Genomic DNA, 21471 nt, shown 5'->3' with positions numbered 1-21471 from the left:
TGCATCCCCAAATCCAGTTCCTGCTGCCGCTAAATCCAGTCCGGGACCTCCCAGACCCTGCTCTGCAGCACCAGTAGTGATGTGATTGTCACTGGGGGAGCTCGATCTTGATTTTGTATGTAGTTGCATATATTTAATTATTTATATTATTACTATACTTTTTCATTGTTATTGTTTATTAAAACTGTTTTAACTTTCCAACCCATATGCCTCTTTCCATTTTCTCTTTTCCTCCCCCTTCTGGGTTAATAAAGAGCATCTGCCACCGGTTTAATAGCCAGCCCAGCTTTAAACCTTGACAGAGGTTCAGTATTGCAGAAAACTTCTATAAACCTTAACCATATAAACATTTGAGGACTGCTGTCAGAAGAGTAAACCAAAACAACCTCTTTATACACCAAGAAAATTACTATGTAAATTAACTTAAATTAATATGTAAATATGTGCTTTAACAGATTTAGGTTTGATTATTAGTTAGCACATCAGTAAAGCCTACAGCTGGATTGTAAATGTAACCAGGCATGCTTGTGCATGCTGGAAGAGGAGAGAGGGAAAACCCTGAGTTAGGGAATTAGCACCTTTTCAGGAAGGAGGGAGAGGGAAAACCGAGGGTTTGGAGAACAGTTTCTGAAAAAGCAGAGGAAAAGCAGTGCCTCGGTAATGAGAAAGGAGGACCAGAACTGAGCAGCATTGTGTGCAATTTGTGACTGTGCCAGGAATCACTGAGACACCTCCAATGACACACACAGCTGCTCCATCTCTTCATTTATCCCTGTACAAAATGTCCAAAACAAAAATAATAAGAATCAATCAGGCAGGCAAGCCATGCTTTCCCTGCAGAAAGCCTGGCCAAACGAGCAAGGCAAGCGGGAACTGGCTCATTGTCTGTGAAGTTGTGTCACAGCTTCAGCTGGGAGGTTTGAGAGCTGTAATCCCACAGCCCAAGAGAATAAACCAGAGCACAGATTTGACTCAGCTGAATTTCTCAGAGCAGTGGCATATGCAAGCTCATATATTTTAACTAACTGAAAACAAACCCACAATGAAATCTATAACTTCACTGCTCTGATTTTTATGGATTTGCTCAAAAATGGGATTAAACTGGACCAGAAGAACTTTTGTCTTCAAAAGTAAAATTCCTAGCATAGGACCCTATCCTTTCCTCTCCAGCATAGGCTTCTTTTAAAACTTTTAAGATTCTTAAATCAGGAATTGCAGCTAATTCAGTGTAGTGCACTCACATACCCCTGTTTTTTCTTGAAGTTACAAATGCCTCCATTAAAATATGAAAATGTAGCAAGTGTGAAATGGAACTGATCAATTTTAATAATAAATTCCATCTATCTCTGTTAAAACTTGATCTAAGGAAACATAATAGACATTACCTTCCCTCCCCTCCATTTCCCTGTTGCTGCTTTGCAGTTAATTAGAGGCAATAATATAACACAGTTCCTGCAACATATCAAGGAAAAATCCATATATTAAAATCCACATAGTCTTCAGTCCTTCAAACTTGTGCAAATATTTTTGATCTATCTGAAAATTGAATGGAAATTGTGGGCAGAACATCCTGACACATTCAAACACCTGATAAAGTGGATTTTCTTCAGCAAACTAAGACTGCCTACAACTAGAACTTGCATCTTCTGCTGGTGTGGTGCAAGAAAAGAGCAGAGCAGAAAGGGTCCGATGGATTTGTTTGTGCACAGGTTTTACATAGGAAGGTTGTGGCCATGGAGAAAGTGGAAAAAGTCTGAGACACTTTATATCACACTGTAGATCCAAATGATACAATTGACCTCAGATCAAAAGGGTGTTCAAAGAGGTGGTAGGTTTTTCATTCCTCAAGACAATCACTCTAACATTTCGGGATGCCAGACACCAGTGCATTGTCTAAGCAGTGTCCCTGTGCGATGGTTAAGGGGCATTTTGAAATACAGATGATGTATTACCACAGGTGAAATATTTTTTCAGGGAGCGTGGTCCTATCTTCACCCTCTTATTCATGTATCTAATTTCATCACTGTTCCTAAAAGCTAAATTCTGCTTTGTCACTGAAAGGCTGCACAAGGATATAGCGGCCATTATTCTTCCCCGCCTCACAGATTGTGGCAGAACTAACTGAATTGCCCCTCTGCATTTTTCATGGGCAAGAAATCAGCCTGGCAGGCCGGATATGGGGAAACCATATACTTCTTCACTCCCACCAGTATGACTGGGACCTCTTCATATTGCAAACACCACACAATCCAGTCTTGCATTTCTGAGAACTGGATAACAGAGTATGAAAAAACACCATCTTGAGCAGACGTGGCAATGCAGGCCCAGCACTGCCCAGGGTTCACATACTGCAGCTTCGAAGGGATTTGCCCTACCTCTGGATTTCACAGGTGTATCTGCTCCTTGTAGGGCGCCAGGACTCTCAGGCCTCGTCTGTGACCCAGCTTGTGTCCAAGTAACCAAGAGCTGATGCAGCTGAAGATCTCCATTGCTGTAGTAGATCCTTTCCTCTTTTATTCACATGCCAAAAGCAGTCAGCTCCAGCAGCCTGATTTGGGCCCTTGTCGTCAGTACCTGATCAATAACCTGCACATCAAATACATAAATCAGCCATACATATGCTGTATCAGGAAATTTAAGGTCAAATTGGGGGACATGCAGTGACTACTACTAAAATATGCTAATACTACTTAATTACAGCATACCTTACACCATATTTCAGGCATTAAAATTAGTACAATTTAATGAGCCCTCTACTGTCTTGATAATTTCAGTGAATGATCTACTACTTAGCAAAAAAGTTTAATAAAAAACCTTCACTTTTTACCAGACAAAGAAAGACAGTGCATTACATCAGGTGGAATAGGAGCACTTTGAACTCCCTTATTGCATGTGATTGAACCTCATTGTTTGAAAGCAGAGCCTATTTTGTACCCATTCGCAATCATGTTTTAGAAGTCAGATTTTAGTTTGTACTTGACACATGAATCCTGCCCCTAATGTTTTGTGAGGAACAGTAATGAAGAAAAACTGCTGTGTAGACTGTATTCATTACACATTTCATTTTAACTAGGTCACAGTTCGAGACCTCCCAACAGGGAACTGCTACTCTTTCACTGATCCACACATTATCACATTTGATGGATGGTGAGTATTCTACTTTGAAATAATTTGGCTCAATTACTGCAGTTTTCAGTTTCTGGATGTAGCATGCATTTGGTTTTACATTAGAATATCAAAAGAGCATTGTACTAGTTTGCTTATAGTGATTAATGTAGTGCTTCAATAACATACACGGTTTCCTTCCAGCTGTTTATGCTCCTTTTAACAAAAGGACTAGAAATGAATTAATCTTGAAGCAGAAATAGTTTTGAGTCTGAATAATTTTTACAAGGCAAAGGTCATATTCCAAAATGTTCTTCAAATAGAACCATCATTATTGATTTTGAGAGGGTGTCTATACCATGTGGCATCGTGTCAGCGACAGCCCAGGTCCACACAAGTAAGCCATTACATCCCTGTAGCAGTACAGCACATGGTGACAGCCTGTGTCCTTCCCAGCAGTTCAGTAACACCTGGTGCAAAGTTACTCTGCTCAAGGATGCTCTTGCATTCTTCTGTCTTCTTTCAGACCCAGTATATGCACAGCTGTATCTCTGCATGGAGCTGACAGTCATAATCACAACCAAAAAAACCAAAGATGGCCATACTGTCTCAGATAAAAGAAGTCCAGAAATGACAAGTGGCAAATATCAGGGAAAGAGTGCAAAAATAAAGTTGTACATCCTCCTGTGTTGTCCAGATGTCCTCTTCTGTTATCCAGCAATGTGTTGCTTAAAGACTTACTGAGCCAAAGGGGGTATCTGTGTTTGAAAACCTGTGTACTGTACGGGACTCTTCTTCAGTTCGCTTCCCTTATCATTCATGAATCTGTTTACCCCAGCTATTTAACATAACAAAATTTTTAAAGTTTGCATCTCGCAAGTTTGATCCAAAGTTGCTAATATTTCAGATCATATTCCAGGTTTGTCATTCCACTGTTAACACCCTAATGGCACAGAAAATTACTTGAGGCACACAGCATCCACAGGGGCTCAGCAGGCGTGATATTCTAATTTTGATATCCTAATGTCCCAACTTCAGTCCAGCATGCTCTGGAAGTAGCATCCAAAATGACGTTAAAGCTGATGAGGTCTGTTGATGAAATGTGAGTAAGAAAGTCAGTGACTCCATTAAAGGTTATATGTCTGCCTCAAATAAATCTTTCACCTAAACTGGGTAGGCTCAGCTAGGAGATTAGCTCTGCACATCTAGGGCTTTCCAGTTTCCCTCCTGCCTTGCTGAATAACATTTATGATATGGTCAGGCATTTGTTTCATGCAAGTTTGGTTGCATGAAATATGAAAGTTTTGGTTGCTCGATATGTAGAAGCTGCAGAAGAAGTGCAAAGACATTCCCATGCCTCATCTATCTGCAGTTGTTTCAACTCTGGGATATTAAACTAGATTAGAATATTACTTCAAAATTCTCTATATATTTATGTTTTAAAATATTCTCTTCTGATTTAGGGCTAAGAATGGATAGTGATCTGCTAGGTTGTTGTGTTTAGGAGATCATAAATTACTGAAAAGTGCCTCTTGGAATGGGGGAATGCACTCAGCCACGTAGTACATTTTTATATAGCTTCCATGGGAAAAAAAAAAAAAAGGTTTAAAACAAAGCAATTTTATTTGAATAACTCATTTCGCAACCTTGTTATTGATAACACACAGAAATGCTTCTAGGAAATTCACAGTTCTATTGAGCACAGGGAGTTTGGAAAAGCCTGTCCTTCTGTGGCACCCTGCCTCAGAGTCACAGAGCCTTGAAACAGAAATCCCAGGATTAGCTTGGCCCCTTGATAACTGCACATTTCTTCCCTGTGCATGGACATTCATTACTGCGCTGTCCAGTGTAGCTTTAAATGAGCCAAGCTGATGGGGCTTCTGCCATCTCAATAAGTAGGTTATTTCACTAACATACATCACTTCTTGATATTCAGCCAAGTTTCTTACCCATCATTTCACAGTCCCATTACTCCTACTTATATTCCCATTTATTACTGTAAATAATTTCTCTTTCAATTATTGTAATGATTATGCCACCCTATTACACATCAGTTAAGCAACTTCTCTGTCTGCCTGTCCAAAAAAATGTTAACACATTAGCAAATTATTTTAAAGCCCTGTATCTAAGGAGCAGGGAATGCAGTTCCTGCTTCTGTCCTGATACAAACCTATAACCTAAAGACAAAGGCTGACATGGAGGTGTGGAACTGAAGCATTTCCCTTTGGTCATGAAAGGTACGTGGTGGGAAATTCGGTTTGAAATGAGGTGTGTGTTAGGTATTGTAAACGGAAGAATTATACAAAAAGCTTGTGCGTTCAAATAAGACACCACATGAGTGTCCTTGAGGAATAAAAAAAAGTATCAGAAAGAGACCGACCTGCAGATTGTAAACAGTGAAGCAAGAGAATAGAAAAAGCTAAGACAAACTTCTCCTAAGGACCATGAAACAATGGGCTGAGATGATTAGTAGAGCATCAGCTCTTGGGCAATGGGAGCTACATCAACTGTAAGTGATCTGTAGACACAGGCTCAGGTGAGAACATTACACAGGAAAGAAAAGAAACATCCAAAATTAGTCAAAGAGAACTGAAGGAAATAGCAGCCTTTACCCACCTCTATATGGCTACAATGATAGCAGCAAACAAAGCTTAATAAATTATCAAAACTGCTTCTGAGATCAACAGCAGAGCATCCATCAAACAATATAGCCCAAAGAAATCCATTTGTTCCACCACAAAGCCTGTAGGTAGGCTTACAGGGAGACAGCAGAGGCTAAGATCAAAACATTGTAGGCAGAGCTGCTGTGGATGAGTGGTGATCCGTTGTGTCTTTGGCACCCTTTCCACCCACGTAAGTCCTGGGGAAGGTTCACTGAAGGGCTGTCACATGAAAAGCAAGGGAAAGTCTGAAGATGGGGAATATTGCCAACAGCAAAACGGTAGGAGTGTTTTCTACACAAACAGGCATGCATGTAAACATACTCTTGCCTTTCACAGAGTTGCTTACATTTTTACTTTCCCATTAGCAACAGCAAAGAGAAGGAAAAATGCACAATGGAGAAAAGTAAGGATGAAAGCAGACACAAAAATAGAAGTTTCAACCTTTTTTGATTTCCAAAATTTAAATAAAAAGCAAAGATCATCAAAATTTAACTTAATTTAAAAATATTGATTCTAATAATTTCTTTAGCAGATTTGTTGGAAAATTGAAAAATGACATGAAAATCAAAAGATTGGAAGATATTTCTTTTTTGGCAGTGTCTCAGTTTAGCCCCCAGCCAGGGCTAAACAATAGCCAGTTGTTCCTTCACCCAGTCTCCCCACCCCAACTGAGAAAGAGAATTGGGAAAAGGAGGGAAGACTCAGGGGTTGAAATTTAAACAGATTTAATAAAATAACAAAACCAATATCAATGCTAATACAAAAGACACAAAGTTATACTCACCCCATAGAGTGGTGGCAAGTCCCTCCAGGGATCACAACTGTTGAGAAGAAAGGAGAAGGAGAAAGAAGTAGGGGAGAAGAGAGAAGAGCAAAGAGCCCCCCCTCCCCAGCAGCGTTCCCATTTATAGTGATACTGCCGTTAATGCTATAGAACACACCCATGGCCCAGCCTGGGGCAGCTGCCCTGGCTTTCACTGCTAATGGCCTTGATCACCATCCACAGCTGGCCACACACTGAAACAAAATGGAACAGAAAAGTGATTCTATAAATTTTATCCCCACAAAACCAGTACAGGTAGTAAAATTTTCCTACTGAAAAGGTCACTTCCAATGTATGGGTTGATTTGTAAGATTTCACAATAATACTTCATTTTGTAACTTCTATAGTGATATTTTCAATGATTTTTTATCTGACATACTGAGTTCACATGACATCTGAGGTAGTTAGCTATTCCTTAGATAACTGAGAGGCCTGACTTCTAATGATAACACTCCCCTTTGGTATGCCTCTGGCTAATATACTGCTGTAGAAATTTTTATCTTGTAATCTCTTCATTCTTTTGACCAAAGGCAGTGACTGAAAATCAAAGCAGAATGTGTCATATTTTACAGTGTAAGCACAATCAATTTGTGTATATTGGAGCATAGATGTGAAATAACATTAATTATACTAGCTAAAATCCAGAGAGAGCACTTCCTTTTATAGCAAAGTACCTTCTAAATTAAACAAATGTGAAAGCCTGGGAAAGTAAAAGTATAGCCCTCATTACTAGTTATGGCACATTATAAATATAAAAGCTTTTCATGCCATAAATTGTAGATTCTTAAATATGAAGTACTAGCTTAAAACTAAATATCCAGAAAATCCTTTCAAGGCAAAATATAAAGGGAAATATTTCTTGATTGGTGAACTACATATATCCTTTGTATTATTCTCCATTTTAACTTAAAAAAAAGAAAAATATTTTTGAGATTTCTCAAACATTTACGCTAATCTATCCATCAATATTATCCCAGGGGGAATGGCATAATTTCCTGCACAATGACAAAATCCCTCAGCTTGCACGGCTTCACGCTTGTGGTGGCTTTTAATGGCATTCATCATAGTAGCCCACAACTAAGTCCTGGGCATAAGTAGCCCTCCCAGAGGTGCTGTTGGTTTTGATGGTCTGTAGTAGTTTATACATCCTCAAGCATGCAGTGACTGTTGAATATAACCCAACAACTTCACTCCCTGAGAACAACCCAGTCAGTCCCCAGCGGTGAGCGCTCTGAAACCAGAGGACATCCTGCAGCATCACTCAGCACTTCCTAGGGTCACAGCTAGCACAAAGTAGTTCTCACTGGCAAGGAAAGAGGGAGCCTGGAGGGACAAGTCAACAAATCAAATTATTTGACAGAAAAACTCTGGTGGAAGAGCTTTAGGAGCAGCCACAATAATAACTTAATGAATAAAAAGATGAAGCATAACTTGGTGAATAGTAAGTGTATTGTGTGAGTTACTCCAACGCTACTAGTAGCAATTGTTTACACATATTTATATTCCCTTCTGTCTCTCTCTTATTGTAAACCAACAGAAGTTATTCCTATAGCATCTCACTGTCATAACCAAAGACTTAGGAGCATTTTATAATTCCTGGATTTAGCACACAACTTGAGCCATGACTTCATGTTGGGACAAGAACTTGCTGCACCCCTTGAAAAACTACCCAAACACATGGACGGGGAGGGAGGGAGCCACTTTCCCCCCAGTACATCTGTTGCTACAGACTATTAGGGCAGCAGGATGGGGAAGTGCACTGTGGAGGGCAATTTAGCAGTGGCTCCTGATTCACAAAGGATACGCAGAGCTCCCTCATGCAAGAGCTTCAGTAACTTTATTTCTTGCTTTTAGTACCACAAGGCTGCAGTTTGATTTCTCAAATGTTGTCCAAAGAATCATTATCACAATTGCAGTTGTATAAACATCACAAAAATTTACCTGACTATATTCAATTATCCATTCAAGTAATTCAAAGGCAGCTGAAAGCTTCAATGTAAGCAGATTGCAGATTTCTTATGTGCTATGCAATCTATGCCATGACTTCCAGGAGAGTTGGATTGGGTCCACTGTCAATGTTTATTAAGCAGTAAATAGCTCCCATAACTGCAATGATATTCATATGCATATGCTAATACAGTCTTATTTACCAGGTACAGCTGATTAGCCTGGGTACAGCCATTCTGATGCATTATTTTCGATCAAGCTCTCTAAACACCTTACCTTCTAAGCTCCCTCTGTTGAAGGAAATGGTGGAAGGTGATTCCTATAAAATATCCTGTCTTCTCTGTCTCTCCTGTGAAGATCTCCTAATGGAGCTAGTACTTGATGTTAAAAGAGATTATCTATTTTTTATGTTGTCCTTAGTTCTAATCAATCTTAGCAACAGCATCTGCGCAGTGTACTTAGGATTTATGTACCTGATTAGAAAACAAGATGAGACAGAACCATTCAAAATCTTATCATTTTATGGCCATCTTCACCAAGTTTTTCAAGATGAAAGGTAAAGTCAGATGTGTTTTCCAACAGAGAAAAGCAGTTGGAGTTTAAATTCTTACTGTGTTTTAAGCTACATAGTTTTCTATGGCTTTTATTCTGAAGAGAAATAAAATGCAGACATGTACATGCTAAAAAATCTTGGTTCTTGGGCCATTTGTTCCTCTGTATAGGAAACATTTACAGACTGAAAAAATATTGATGTTTGTACGACAGTGCTTAAAAATAATCCTGTTATGTAGTTGAGGTATTGTATACATTCTTTTTTACATTTTCTTTTTTTTTTTAATTGTAGAAAAAGAATAACACATAGTATTGTAAGCTTATAGCTTAGTTTCCATATTACTTGATTTCATAAAAGTCATGTTTAGAACTAAATGCAGTGCCTTAAAAGGAAGTAGAATAATCCATTGTTTTTAAAGGCGGCAGCTGTTGGCTTGTGAGGAGAAAACTCAAGCAACATATATAAAATATACAGCTACTGTTTTCTTTTGTACATCACATTATAATAAAATAGAGTAAGAATAAGACAAGCTTATGGAGTGAGAAAACAAAAACCAAGCAGAGGAGGATCCTCTCTCGGGTCTCTGTTGTGGAAACCTAAGGGGCTGCAGGCAGGAGGAGTTTTACCTGGCTCGTGCAGAGTGAAAACACTTGCAAAGTTATTAAAGTTATTCTGCTCATGGCCTCACTCAGATGGAGCAAGGACTTTTTGAACAGAGAAGAATGGAGCCCCAAATTGTTCAACACACTGCACTGCGCTGATTGCCAATCCATTTAGAGCGAAAGTTGTGTTTACAGGGAAGTTGTTGAGGTGGGGGGAAATCAACTTAATCTTAACAGGTTTTCAGTCGAATCCCCGTTTTTCCCATGAAGTATTCGCCTAGCCACAGTCAGTCTTGTAAAAGTTAGTGATTAGTCACAGAGCAGGTTATTTGAGCACTGATTTTGCTTTGAAGAATATCATGCTGTAAAGCATCCGGTTAGAACCAAAACATATTTATTAAGGCCCGAAGGCAGGGACTTCTTCCCATTTGCTTTTTATCAAATGTTTATCCTTTTTATCCATGCCCGTTGCCATAGCAGCAGCTAGGAGACAGCTACCCGCTTTTCACATGAATTCTTATGCACTTCAACTAATAACTGCGACTGCGTTCCCCTGCTTACCGTGCCAGCGAAACGCTTCCCCACGTGTTAATTCTTCCCTCATTCAAGGCCAGCCACCACGCTGATCTAATTAAGGAACGCTGTTGTGCGAGTACCAACAAACAGCCGTCACAGGTGGATGCTCTGGGTCTCTAAATCCTCTTTATTTTTTTTTTGTTTGTGGCTGTTTAGGCGCTATGATAACTATAAAATCGGCACCTTCCTTTTGAGCCAGAGCGTGTCGCGGGCGTTTGAAGTGCACGTGCGGCAGTGGGACTGTGGAGGCCACCGCTCCGCCACCGCCTGCAACTGCGGCGTAGCTGCGCGAGAGGGGGGTGACACCGTGGTGCTGGACACTTGCAATGGCCATTTTCGGGAGAGCAGACCCCAGCTGGCCATCAAAAGCACTGAGGCATCGCCACGTGTCAAAATCCTAAAGTCCTATGGTGGGAGAAAAATAACAGTACGTGGGTGTTTGAGTACTCTTGTTGTTGTTGTTCTTTCAAAATGTGAGTTTAATATTTCTGAATTATTAATGAAGTTGCTACAAAAATATCTATCTGAAGCCATAAGAGAGCCTGCAGCAAAATGGACCGAAAAACGAGAGGCAGGGAAGAAGCTGGTTAAAGTGTTAGTTTAACAAACTGTAAAACAAACCAAAACAAATATCTCTGGAAATTTCTCAGAGACATAGAGGAGTGCCAATATTATTACTTACTCTCTGCAGTACAGCAATCCGCTCTCAGTTTGTTTATGCCAGACACTACCCAACTGCATCACATAAAGAAAATTTCTTTGCAGAGCTTATAATATAAATATTCAAGGAAAGATCACAGGTAGCCGAATAATGTAGTTTTAGAGTGCAACAGTAAGGCAATATTAGTCAGATCCACATAGCTCCCAAAAGCCATGAAAATTGCCTGCAAATGTGCAACATTTGGTATAATATAAAGTATTTGCCTAAAAAATATATGGCCATAACATGCTTTGCATGAGTATCACTTATACACACTAATCCCATGAAATCATTGGAAGAATAAGAGCAGGCTGCACCAGGGGCTTTGGTGAGGAGAAGAGCCACAACTTACGGCCAAGAAGATAATTTTATCCTAGAGTTGTATCATCAAGATTTATTGCCAGGAAATGTTTTGGGTGAAGATAGATCCACAATAGAGACAGATTGATGCAGGGACTGCCCGTGTTTGGCTCTCCTCATGAAGTCGCATGGAATAGATCTTGGTGAGGTAGTAATTGAAAGTCTGTTAATTATAGAACAGAGAAAAAGCAGGAAGCAAGCTGTCATTTCATTTTGCAACTGCATGCAATATAATTACTGTTTTATTACTAGAACCGTCTTAGCAAGGAATCCCTATTCTCATTTACACCTCATGTAAGTGTCAGTGAAACAAATCAGGACACCCCCAGGACAAAAATATGTATCCTGCCCTGATCTGAATGGGAAACTGTAGGAATTGTGAAGCAGCGAGTATGGTCCCTGATCATGCTGCTGTGCATGGTGCATCCTGATTTGCCCAGCAGTTGCCCATCACCAACCCCACGCAGCACAGGAGCCAGCTCCTCCATGGCTCCCGTGCCATTCAAGGCTGATGCTTTGAATGGGGTTAAGTCACTCTCTTTTCTGTGCAAGGTAGGAGCTTCCAGCAGCCAGTCACTATATGTGTCTGCAGACTGGGGTCTCAAAAAAGCTTCTTCAAAGCCTCAATCAGTAGCATTAAATCCAGGTGGGTTACAGAAAACCTGGGCAGTTATTAGGTCCTCAATGGTAGGTGGGATACCTTCCCTAGGGCAGCAGGAGAAGAAAGTTACAGCCCTCTGAATTCCTGAAATAAATCCACACCTGGAAATATTAATCCAGACAACACTGAAGACTGAAGCAGCTCATACAGTCCTGACCGCAAGGATTTTACACACAGCCTTGTAGGAAATGCACCTGCCTGTAGTAAAGCACGTAATTAGAAGATGCATGTGTATCTGAAGAAGGAAATCAATTCCTATCCAGCACTGTGTCAGCTGCAGTTCTCTTGCTCTACCTATTAAACCACTAACAAAAATTAACTCATTAGGCCAATTGAGCTTTATGTTGAGGAATCTTTTTTTTTAAAAAAAATTTACATTGCGATGTGAGACGTACAGCCAAGGTGGAGGTACAGCCAAGGTAGAGGTACAGCCAAGAACCTTCTGATGTATTCAAAGAACCAGTTTTATATGATGACTTCCATTATTCACCAAGGCAAATTATTTTTTGAAAAAGGATGCTTTCAATGCCCTGATCAAAACACAGAGGGCCTGGGTTCAAAATATAGTGTCCCTGCCCATTATTGCAATCAGTGGCACTTTGCTGCTCTGCTCAGCTGGATGAGGAGATCACTCACAGAGAGCTCCTCAAAAAGTATTCTTACACCTGAAATGATGACTGGGAAGCTAAAATGGGCAAGATTATTATTTAATGCAGCCAAAATGTAAACTCTGGATGCCAGCACAGAAATACAAATATATGCTAGTTGCTCCTCCACAGATACGAACGGATTTGGTGGGGAGGAGCTTATAAGGGACCAAAAAATCCCCACTGAGAGAAAGAAAAGCAATGGACATTATTTGGCTGAATAAATTATACTTAGGCACAGGTGACTTTAAAAAAGGAAAATAGTTCTTTTGAAGTTATTGTAATGGGATGTTTTCAACTATTTAATGTACTTTTTAAGATTAACTGAAAACATTTAATTTCGGATTAAAAAAAAATTAAAGTTACTTATCAGGATAGAGAGCTCCTGCTTCCATTCCTGGCACAGATCAGTTTCAAAATCATTTTCTTTTATCCTGTAAAAATAAAGCAAACAAACAAAAATACATTTCAGTTGAACAGATTTATTCTTTTTTTTTCTTTTCACTTGATTTGGACACCAATCTGAAAAATCCATTACCCACACAGTTACTTCTTTGTCTTAACCTCAAGATTTTTTTTTCTTTTAAAGGTCAGTGTGAGCCTACCACAAGTTCTTTAATGAGAAAATTGCTTTATCCACTTTAAAACACAATCATTTTCTGAGTAATCTGGCCTTGGAAAATTAAACGATTTTTCAGAGGGAAGAAAGCTGTTTTTCAGACTTGGCAATTTATCTAAAAGAAATGATTTCCCAGGCAAAGACACAAGGGTGGCCTTATTGTCATGGAAGTCACTTCAAAAATTAGCTGGTAACTTACCAGTGGGAAAACTTCAATGGATGCAATTATTAATTTAAAAAGAAAGTACTTGTGTGGTTTTATATTTATGTAATGCTATCAGATATTAGTACCATGGAAACTGAAAGGAAGCTAAATAACAGCAGGAATAAATATTTATAGTGTATCTAAGAGATCTTAAATTACCTCCACCATCAACAACATCCTACTTTGATATTTTCGTTTATAGAAATGGACATTTTTTTATTGCATAAAAAGCTTGGTAACAGCTTCAGTTCACTGGGTTTTTTTCTGCCTCTTCAGATCCTGTTCCCTTCAGGAGCGTTTGTTCGAGCCGACATGAGCGAGTGGGGAATGGGCTTGACGGTGAGGACGCCAGGCAGCGACTTCAACAGCACCAGAGGTTTGTGTGGCCTCTTTGATGGGATCAGTCACAACGACCTGAGCAATGTGCCCGAGGAGGACTTCATAGAGGAGTGGAGGTACAAAGCGAGAGAGGATCCCAGACTGGGAGATGCTCTGTAGCTCTGTTTCAAGGGGTGTTGATAGGTTTGTTTCACTACATACTCCCCTAATGACCTGACAGAGAGATCTGTTTAGTCTAGCAAGGGAAGCCTGGACACCCCTTACCATCCGAACAGCACAGGGGCTTAGTCTTCAGTCAGCACAATACACATAAGCAGTTATTGAGAGAGAAGTTTTGTATTCGCAAGTGATGTCGTGTTAACAGTTGTGTTAAGATCCCACTCAGCTGTTAAAAAAAAAAGCTGTTCTCACCCACACTAGAAAACGTAGATAACTGACAATAGGGATTAATTAAGGGTTTGGTATTTCCCTTGCTCTTTTATTCCCGAACACTAATTACAATATGTGAGTATAGATTAAATGCTACATTTTGACAAAGTGTGGTAATATTTGTACCATGCTAAAACTGAGTATCTACTCTACTAATGATGACAGTGAGCTCTAAGAACTTGCAGTTTCTGAGACAGATGGTCTAGAACAAAAGCCCGGAGTCTGGCACTCTGACATATCCCTGTCCCTATCCCTATCCCTATTCCTATTCCACATTTTAATTCCTGTTGTTGAACTCTAAACATGGCTAATAGATGTTCCCAAAACCAAAACGGGTTTGGTTGACGGTGTAGTTTTGTTTGTGAAGTATGTTTTGCAAATAAGGAAAAATAAGGCAAACCACCTTAACATACCACTTAATGTGTACATGGGAACTCAGCGTCATTATATAGGAGCAGTAACTTTTAGACCTATTGCAGTTCAGAAAATAAACGAACACCTCTACTATATTCTAGTTATATTCAACAGGCCTAAATGATGGCTATTTAATGGCAATTTTCACTTGTCATTACGAATTGTCCTATTTAGAAGTCAACAGCCATCTTTAATATTTTAATAATGTGATAATCAGTCAGAGCTTGCTTCTGGAAAGGCAAATGGGGAAATAGTTTGTGCAAGAACCGACCGACTGCTGACCAAGCAAAAAGGGGCTAACAAGATCCTTAGGAGAACCTGTTCAAAGCAAGTTTGTTGAAAGATCAGGAACCAAAGAACAATATATAAGAATTTACTTATAAAACAGCGAGGAGTTTCCTAGTGCTTGGCACATATGACGGAGATACTTCAGGGAAGGCAGGAGAAGCTCCTGCTGAGTGAGAAGGGCAAGAGGAGTGATGAGTTCCACCTTGCAGTACTCCCAAGGGTGGATTCTCAAGGACCCTTCAGAACCTGGTTAAAAAAATCCCTAAGCCAATAAAAAGGCTAAGGCCACCTCCGGAGGAGACTGGATCACTGATCTCCACCCGTAGAGAAATGGTGAAGTAAAAAACAAAACCTGGAGGGTGATTTTTCTGCTGCTGTTTTTAATTTCATTTTAAATAACACTGAAAGCACGTTAGGTTTTCTTCGTCACCTGAAGCTAGTCTGAGTGCTCACCATATGGCAGTTCGGGTCTTCCCCTGGCTCCCACCTCTCTCAAGCAGATGCAGGGCTCTGAATGGCACAGGTCTGTTTTAAACATCAGCTTTCTAATGAAACTTTTAAACAATAAAACATCAGAGCCTCACAGACCTTAATTATCATCCAGACAAGGAAGAGCTGAATTTTAAAACATATATTTTATGTGGGTAAAATCAATTTTTCAACCCATTTTTCAAATATTTTGAGAAGCCATCAGCAATGCTATTAATTTTGGACACTCTCTTTAATAGCATCCAACTCAGGTTGAAAAACTTCTCTTTAGTTCTCCCTTGGTTATAACTGCCAGCTAAGAGGAATGAAAGTCTAGTCATCTTGTGCAGGGGACAGAAGACACATCCTAGCTCACTGAGGTGCTGTTGATATCTGCACATCTGTGAGGAAGGATGGGGTTTCCAGTGGCTCCATCCTTTCCACACCATACACCTCATCCTGCTGACCAGAGCTGACCAAAGTAAGGTATTTAGTTTCACGCAGGAACAGCAAAGGAATTTGTTCAATAAAATATCAAGGCAAAAGAGTTTCATTTTACTGAAATTTTCATTCCTGTTTTAAGTTTCGGTCCCAGTTCTGGACCATTTTATGTGATTGTTATTATTTATTAAATATTTAATATTTACCTAGAGCCTCTAGTTTATGTAATTTTCCCTCAGAAAAAGAGCTAGTTCTGCTGCCTGAATTTAGGTTTACAGTTAGTTCATGACACGAGTCTGGGCAGCTTCAGCTGCAGGTAACACCACCCTGCAGAACTGGAGGAAGAGTGAGTGCAGGATAAATCTAGTATTTAGCTCTGAAATGTTGGCAAATTATTTAACTTTCCTGAAATCTCTACGTTCTAGCTGCATGACAAAATTAATGTCAAAATAATTTAAATTTTTGGTGATATTTCAAATTTGTCTGGAAATAAATTGCTGCCAGCTATTGGGAGAAGTAGCATATCTTTTTCTATGAAGCTCCAGGATTCCTCTTGTGCTGCACAAATAAGATCAATAAGAGATCTTGTGCTCATGAAATTTCCAAAGAAACTTTAATCATGGCTGTTTATGCAAACTGAACTCTCTAGAAGTTCATCCATCATTAAAGCCGGACTAAATTAAAAAAGGGGAAAAAAAAAATCACCTTACCTTATGTGGTAGGCTAGCCCTACGATCAATAGAAAACTGCTTTGTGTCAAAAGGAAAACTCAAAGAAAGCTCCATTAGAAGACAAGAATGAATGAAGCATGCATAAAAAAAATCAAAGGAAAAAAACATTTAAAAGAAAAAACGTAGTGATTGAAGTCTTACAAGAAACACCCGGTAAGGAGAACATGGGCAAACAGATAAAGATGATTTTCATGATAAAGCATTTGAAACAAATGAGTCTTTTTTGTCATTCTCCAAGATGTATCTGAGCCACACCAGGGACAAATCCAAGGCCTCATTTCATGTGTAATATGCAAAGGGTAACCTGCACCTTAGAGAAAGTTCTGCAAAGAGAAGTCAAGCAGTTAGGCAACACTCCAGCAAAGCACTTAAGCATCTGTTACTAAAATGTCCCAATGTAGTGCTAAAAAATGTTCAGGACAACTCAAGAAGGGCAGTGCAAAAGTGACGAAAGGAAACAGAGATTAACCTTAAGCATTTTCTTAAGTATTTTGGTAGACTGGGAATTTATACATTCCCCAGCCTCAGGGAAAGAAACTTTACTTGGCATTGTAAACTAATTTGTTGAAAGTTTCCTCCCTCTAATCTCTCTCTGTTTTAAAATCAGATTACCTCCAGGGAAGAGTTTATTTGACAAGAATCCTGCACCTTCTGAGAGGAAGCAAAGAAAAAATTACTGCAGATGTCAGAAGGAAAGCAATAGGTCCGTGCCCGTGATGAACATGCTGAATGCCTTCCAGACTCCTTTCCCTCAATCTTCTGGTTGCCATTATGATCACGTGGATTACACCTCTGCAATCCCGTATCTAGATGTTACATCAGAGTTTGTCACTCACTCAGAAACAGAGTCTACTTTAAGAAAGGATGGAAAACTGTCGGCCAAGTCTTTTGATCAGAGATATCTGCCTAAATCAATCCAAAAGCGAGGTAGCCCTGAGGATCGATTAAAACCCCTTGCACACAATGTTACCATGAAAAACAACAGTTCCGTTAGCTCTACCAAACCAACAGAAGACCTAAGGAGACCAAAAAGGCAAGGAGACTATCATGACTACTCATCCTTTCACCCATTGCATGGCCCAAGCCAGAGAGACTCAGAGAGCTTTGCATATTTTTTCCCAGAGGATTACTTTGAAGGGATTCAGACAAAACTTCCATTGTCATGGCCTACCCCCAATGGTCTAACTGCTGCCAAAGCTCAGGAGATTTGCCACCAAATTCTTGCAAATTCCACCATTGGCTTAGTGTGTAAAGGTCTCCTTGGAAAACAGATGGATGAAGCAATTGATATATGCCTTTTAGATCTGCAGCTCAAAGATGATGTGGCTTGGGTGAGGGCACTGGTAGCCCTTTTGGAAAATGAATGTGAAAGAAGAGTGGTAGGAAAGAGAAACAGAGTGTTTCATGTAGGAAATCAGCCATCCGTTATCCAGGAGGAAATCCTCACCGTTCTCCGGTGTCCTGCTTTCTGTAATGGGAATGGACAATGCACTGAACTGGGCTGCCAGTGCTTTGAAGGCCACAGCTCCTATGATTGTAGCATTGCCAAAAGTAAGTAAAAAATTCTGTTTGTTCCTACCCTACCCATCTTTCCATGGTATTAGAGTTATTAGGTAGAACATCTGCACAGAGTTGTTTGCTCTTCAAACAGTGCTACCAGTAAGATATTTGATGAATTAGTAATCAGTTTTTGACCTTGAAGAGCCGATCAAAATATCTGGTTGGCTGGTCCTTCACTTTTTCGCCTCAGTAACTTTTTAAAAATGGATTTTACAAGCCCCTTAGCAAATTGCTTTTGCAGAAGTGATTTTCTTTACATTTGATCTATCACTGGCATGCTGACAAGCAAGTCTCTGACAAAAAAGAGGGCCCTGCTCACCTTGTGGTCAATATTCATGTTAACTCAGTATAGATACTTTTTTTTTTCCTGATCAGCAGAGAATAAAATTTGAAAATTAATTTCAAACACTGTGCTAGTAACAAAAAAAAAATTAAAAGTGACAAAATGAACAGGTAACATTATCAAAGCCATGAAATAGCTACAGGACATATTTGAACCTGCAGACCTGATTCTGCAAATATTTACAAATTACATTTACACAGTAGACTATCCCACTAAGTTTTTTTCTTCTTTACAGTTCAACCCCTCAATGGATAAAACCAAGTCCAATGTGAGTACTGACAGTGCTTGAAACGAAGCACATGCATAAATGTCAGCATTAATTTCAAAATGTAAGCCCTGCCTCAGCAAACCACACATGCTTATGCTTGAAGTTACAAAAACGTACTTAAGGCTCAGCCATACAGTTGCGTTCCTGCAGCTTAAGAAGTAACAGTATTTCAGCTAAGCTGAAATGACAAGGTATGCTCTCTTAACCCATCCCAAAAGTGGGGGAAAGACTTTTTCTACGATGCTGAGGCTAATGGACGTTATTCTCTATTTAGGACAGGTAAAGCTCATATCTAGGGCCAGTTGCCATGGCTTAGCTGAGACATCTGAATTGCAGCCAGCCCCAGGAGCTCAGTGGCACATCTAATACCCCAGCGAATTTACTAGCCGGGGTGGGATTACCCACATGCTTCATGATAAACATGTCTTCAGTGCACTGATTTAAAGTGGTTAAAATATATCCTGACATTTGGTTTTTGTTAATGGCAGGCTAAGATTCGCAGGATCGTTTCCTAAATTTGGAAGAATTTGTTCTCTTGCACAGAAAGAACTGACACCAGTGACTGAAAAGCGAGTCGAACAATTTTGCAGTAATTGTCCAATACACAATTCAATGTTTAACTTCATTTTTCTGTGATATGGTCAGGTTAGGGGGGTTGCTTAGGCCAGATTTTTAATTTTATTTTACTTTGCTATGGTTGAAATCCCTCAGATTAGAAGAAAATAACTTCAATATGACCTTTCAAGTAAAAGCTAATGGCACCTTGTCTTCTTGCTGCGACATCAAATATAAACAAGGACAGAGTACAGAGCGCAGCCTAAGATTGCGTGGGGAGGTGAGAAGTGGAAAACAAACATCCATGAGCTGTGGCAAACACACCGTAAGCCATTACTGTTCCCCAGTCTGACTGCTTTGTCCGTCTCTCACTGCCTTTGCTTCACGTTTCTCCAGTTGAGGAAAAGGTGGTACTTGGTCTTTGCTTCAAATCAGTTCTCTTTTGGGAGTCTGGTTTATTAGAGTTCACAGTACATCAAATTATTCCCTCCAGTTTTCCAAAGGGTCACTAGTATCCCTACTCCTCCCAGCAGACTCCCGTTCCCTCCAGCACCACTCATCTGGAAACCCTCTCCAACTCCTGGGGCTCCCGCGGGGTCTCCACTGAGCCAGAGCTGCTCCACGGAGGCTGAGCTTTTACCACGAGCACCCTCATGCTTAGCCTGGTCCCTGGGGGAAGCGAGCTTGGTGTTGGACCTGCAAAAGAGCCGCACTGTTGCATTTAAGAAAGCATAAATTTCCCTTAATATTTATACTGCTCCATTTGCTAGGGGTGAGTTTGTTAATGCAGTGACAAAACTAACATTGACAGCTTCAGCTGTTTTCCTAACACAAGGCAGAAGGCCTTTTTCCAAAATTTCCATGCAGTTTTCCCAAGATTTCAACAGCAATATTTGATTTAAAGAGTGAATTGCCCTTGTTCTCTCTATCACACTGTATACAGCCCACATTACCTTAGCTGCAGCTAAGGACTTGTATTTTTTTCTTAACTAATGCCTGTAAAATATTTTCTGTGGCCGTAAACTTTAAATACAAATATTATTTTTTATTTAAGAAAACCTACAGAACACATTAATAATTACTACTCAAGGATAAGAATTTACTAGCTAAGTAAAGCAAGCTCAGAAGATAAAGTGTTAAATAAAAATGTAGTATAAATTGCCATTTTGAGCCACCAATATTTATTTTTCTCTTGGGGAAAAAGTAGTGGCATAACTCTCTGATGTGCAGAGCATGTCTTCCCAAGGGTGCACCTGACTTGGGGAACATTTACCATTCATTTTTCTTTTTTCCACCATATTAGTGAGATTATATGCCGCCCTCTCATCAACAGCTGCCCATCTCCAGAGGTGTAAGACAACAGTATATTACACACCATGAGAATACAATGGGAACTTACCCATTTGTACAGAAGAAAAATAATAAAAAAAAAGCAAAATGTCACAACAGACTGTTGTTATGGCTAGTGGAATTAACTTAAATCACTAAAATCTTCTCTGCAAAATACAGATTTATTTTTTTCTATTTGTAATCTATCTACCAGCTTGTACAGGCTAAAACCCTGAACTTGCAGCACAGTTCATAGGATAGACCCCTCAGCCTATGGAAACCTCTGAGCTGTTTTATGCATGAAAATTAGGATCTTAAAGAAGAGCTGCTGTTTCCCAAATATCCTTGTAGACAATAAAACTACTTAGCAATGCATTGTGTGTTCCACACCCTAAAGAAAATATTTGTCCAAAATATTTTACGTGTTTTTCATTAAAATGGAAAAAAAAAAGCAGCTGCTTAAGCAAATATAACTGAAAAAAAAAATTGCCCACAGACTAATGAAAACAATCCATTAACATTTTTGAGGGCTTTTTTTGTTAAAGAAGGGATCCTCCTTCATATAAAATCCTAGGGTTTATTTGGCTGGATTTGGTTTGGATTGTTGTTTTTTTCCCCCAAAATGAAGACACTAAAAATAAAGAGGATCCATTTCCTGACCAAATTTATCCAAGACATCACAATATTTACAAATGGGAACAGCATGACGAGGAGAGTTGCAAATACCTTCTGTAATACAGGTTCCACGAATGCAAAACACTTTGGAAAATATACCTTTGAATCCATAAATTGCTATCGCTTGACTCTTCCCAAAGCGTGTTGCCAGAACAGTCCTCAGCTTCTCC

The 21471-nt window shown here is 39.6% G+C and overlaps 1 protein-coding gene across 1 annotated transcript in view; it reads left to right on the top strand.

Moving 5' to 3' along the window:
- The window catches only part of LOC137666935 (von Willebrand factor D and EGF domain-containing protein-like), a 272112-nt gene that overhangs the window by 67144 nt on the left and 183497 nt on the right, over nucleotides 1-21471 (top strand). Inside the window, exons 8-11 of the mRNA XM_068407215.1 lie at nucleotides 3074-3147; nucleotides 10426-10696; nucleotides 13738-13916; nucleotides 17179-18122. Coding sequence (XP_068263316.1) covers nucleotides 3074-3147; nucleotides 10426-10696; nucleotides 13738-13916; nucleotides 17179-18122 — 1468 coding nt within the window. The remainder of the gene's footprint in view (nucleotides 1-3073; nucleotides 3148-10425; nucleotides 10697-13737; nucleotides 13917-17178; nucleotides 18123-21471) is intronic.

The sequence above is a fragment of the Nyctibius grandis genome, chromosome 9, assembly GCF_013368605.1.
Source record: "Nyctibius grandis isolate bNycGra1 chromosome 9, bNycGra1.pri, whole genome shotgun sequence".
Classification (NCBI taxonomy): domain Eukaryota; kingdom Metazoa; phylum Chordata; class Aves; order Nyctibiiformes; family Nyctibiidae; genus Nyctibius; species Nyctibius grandis.
The sequence above is the reverse complement of the archived record's forward strand: the minus strand, read 5'-3'. Positions and strand labels throughout refer to the sequence as shown.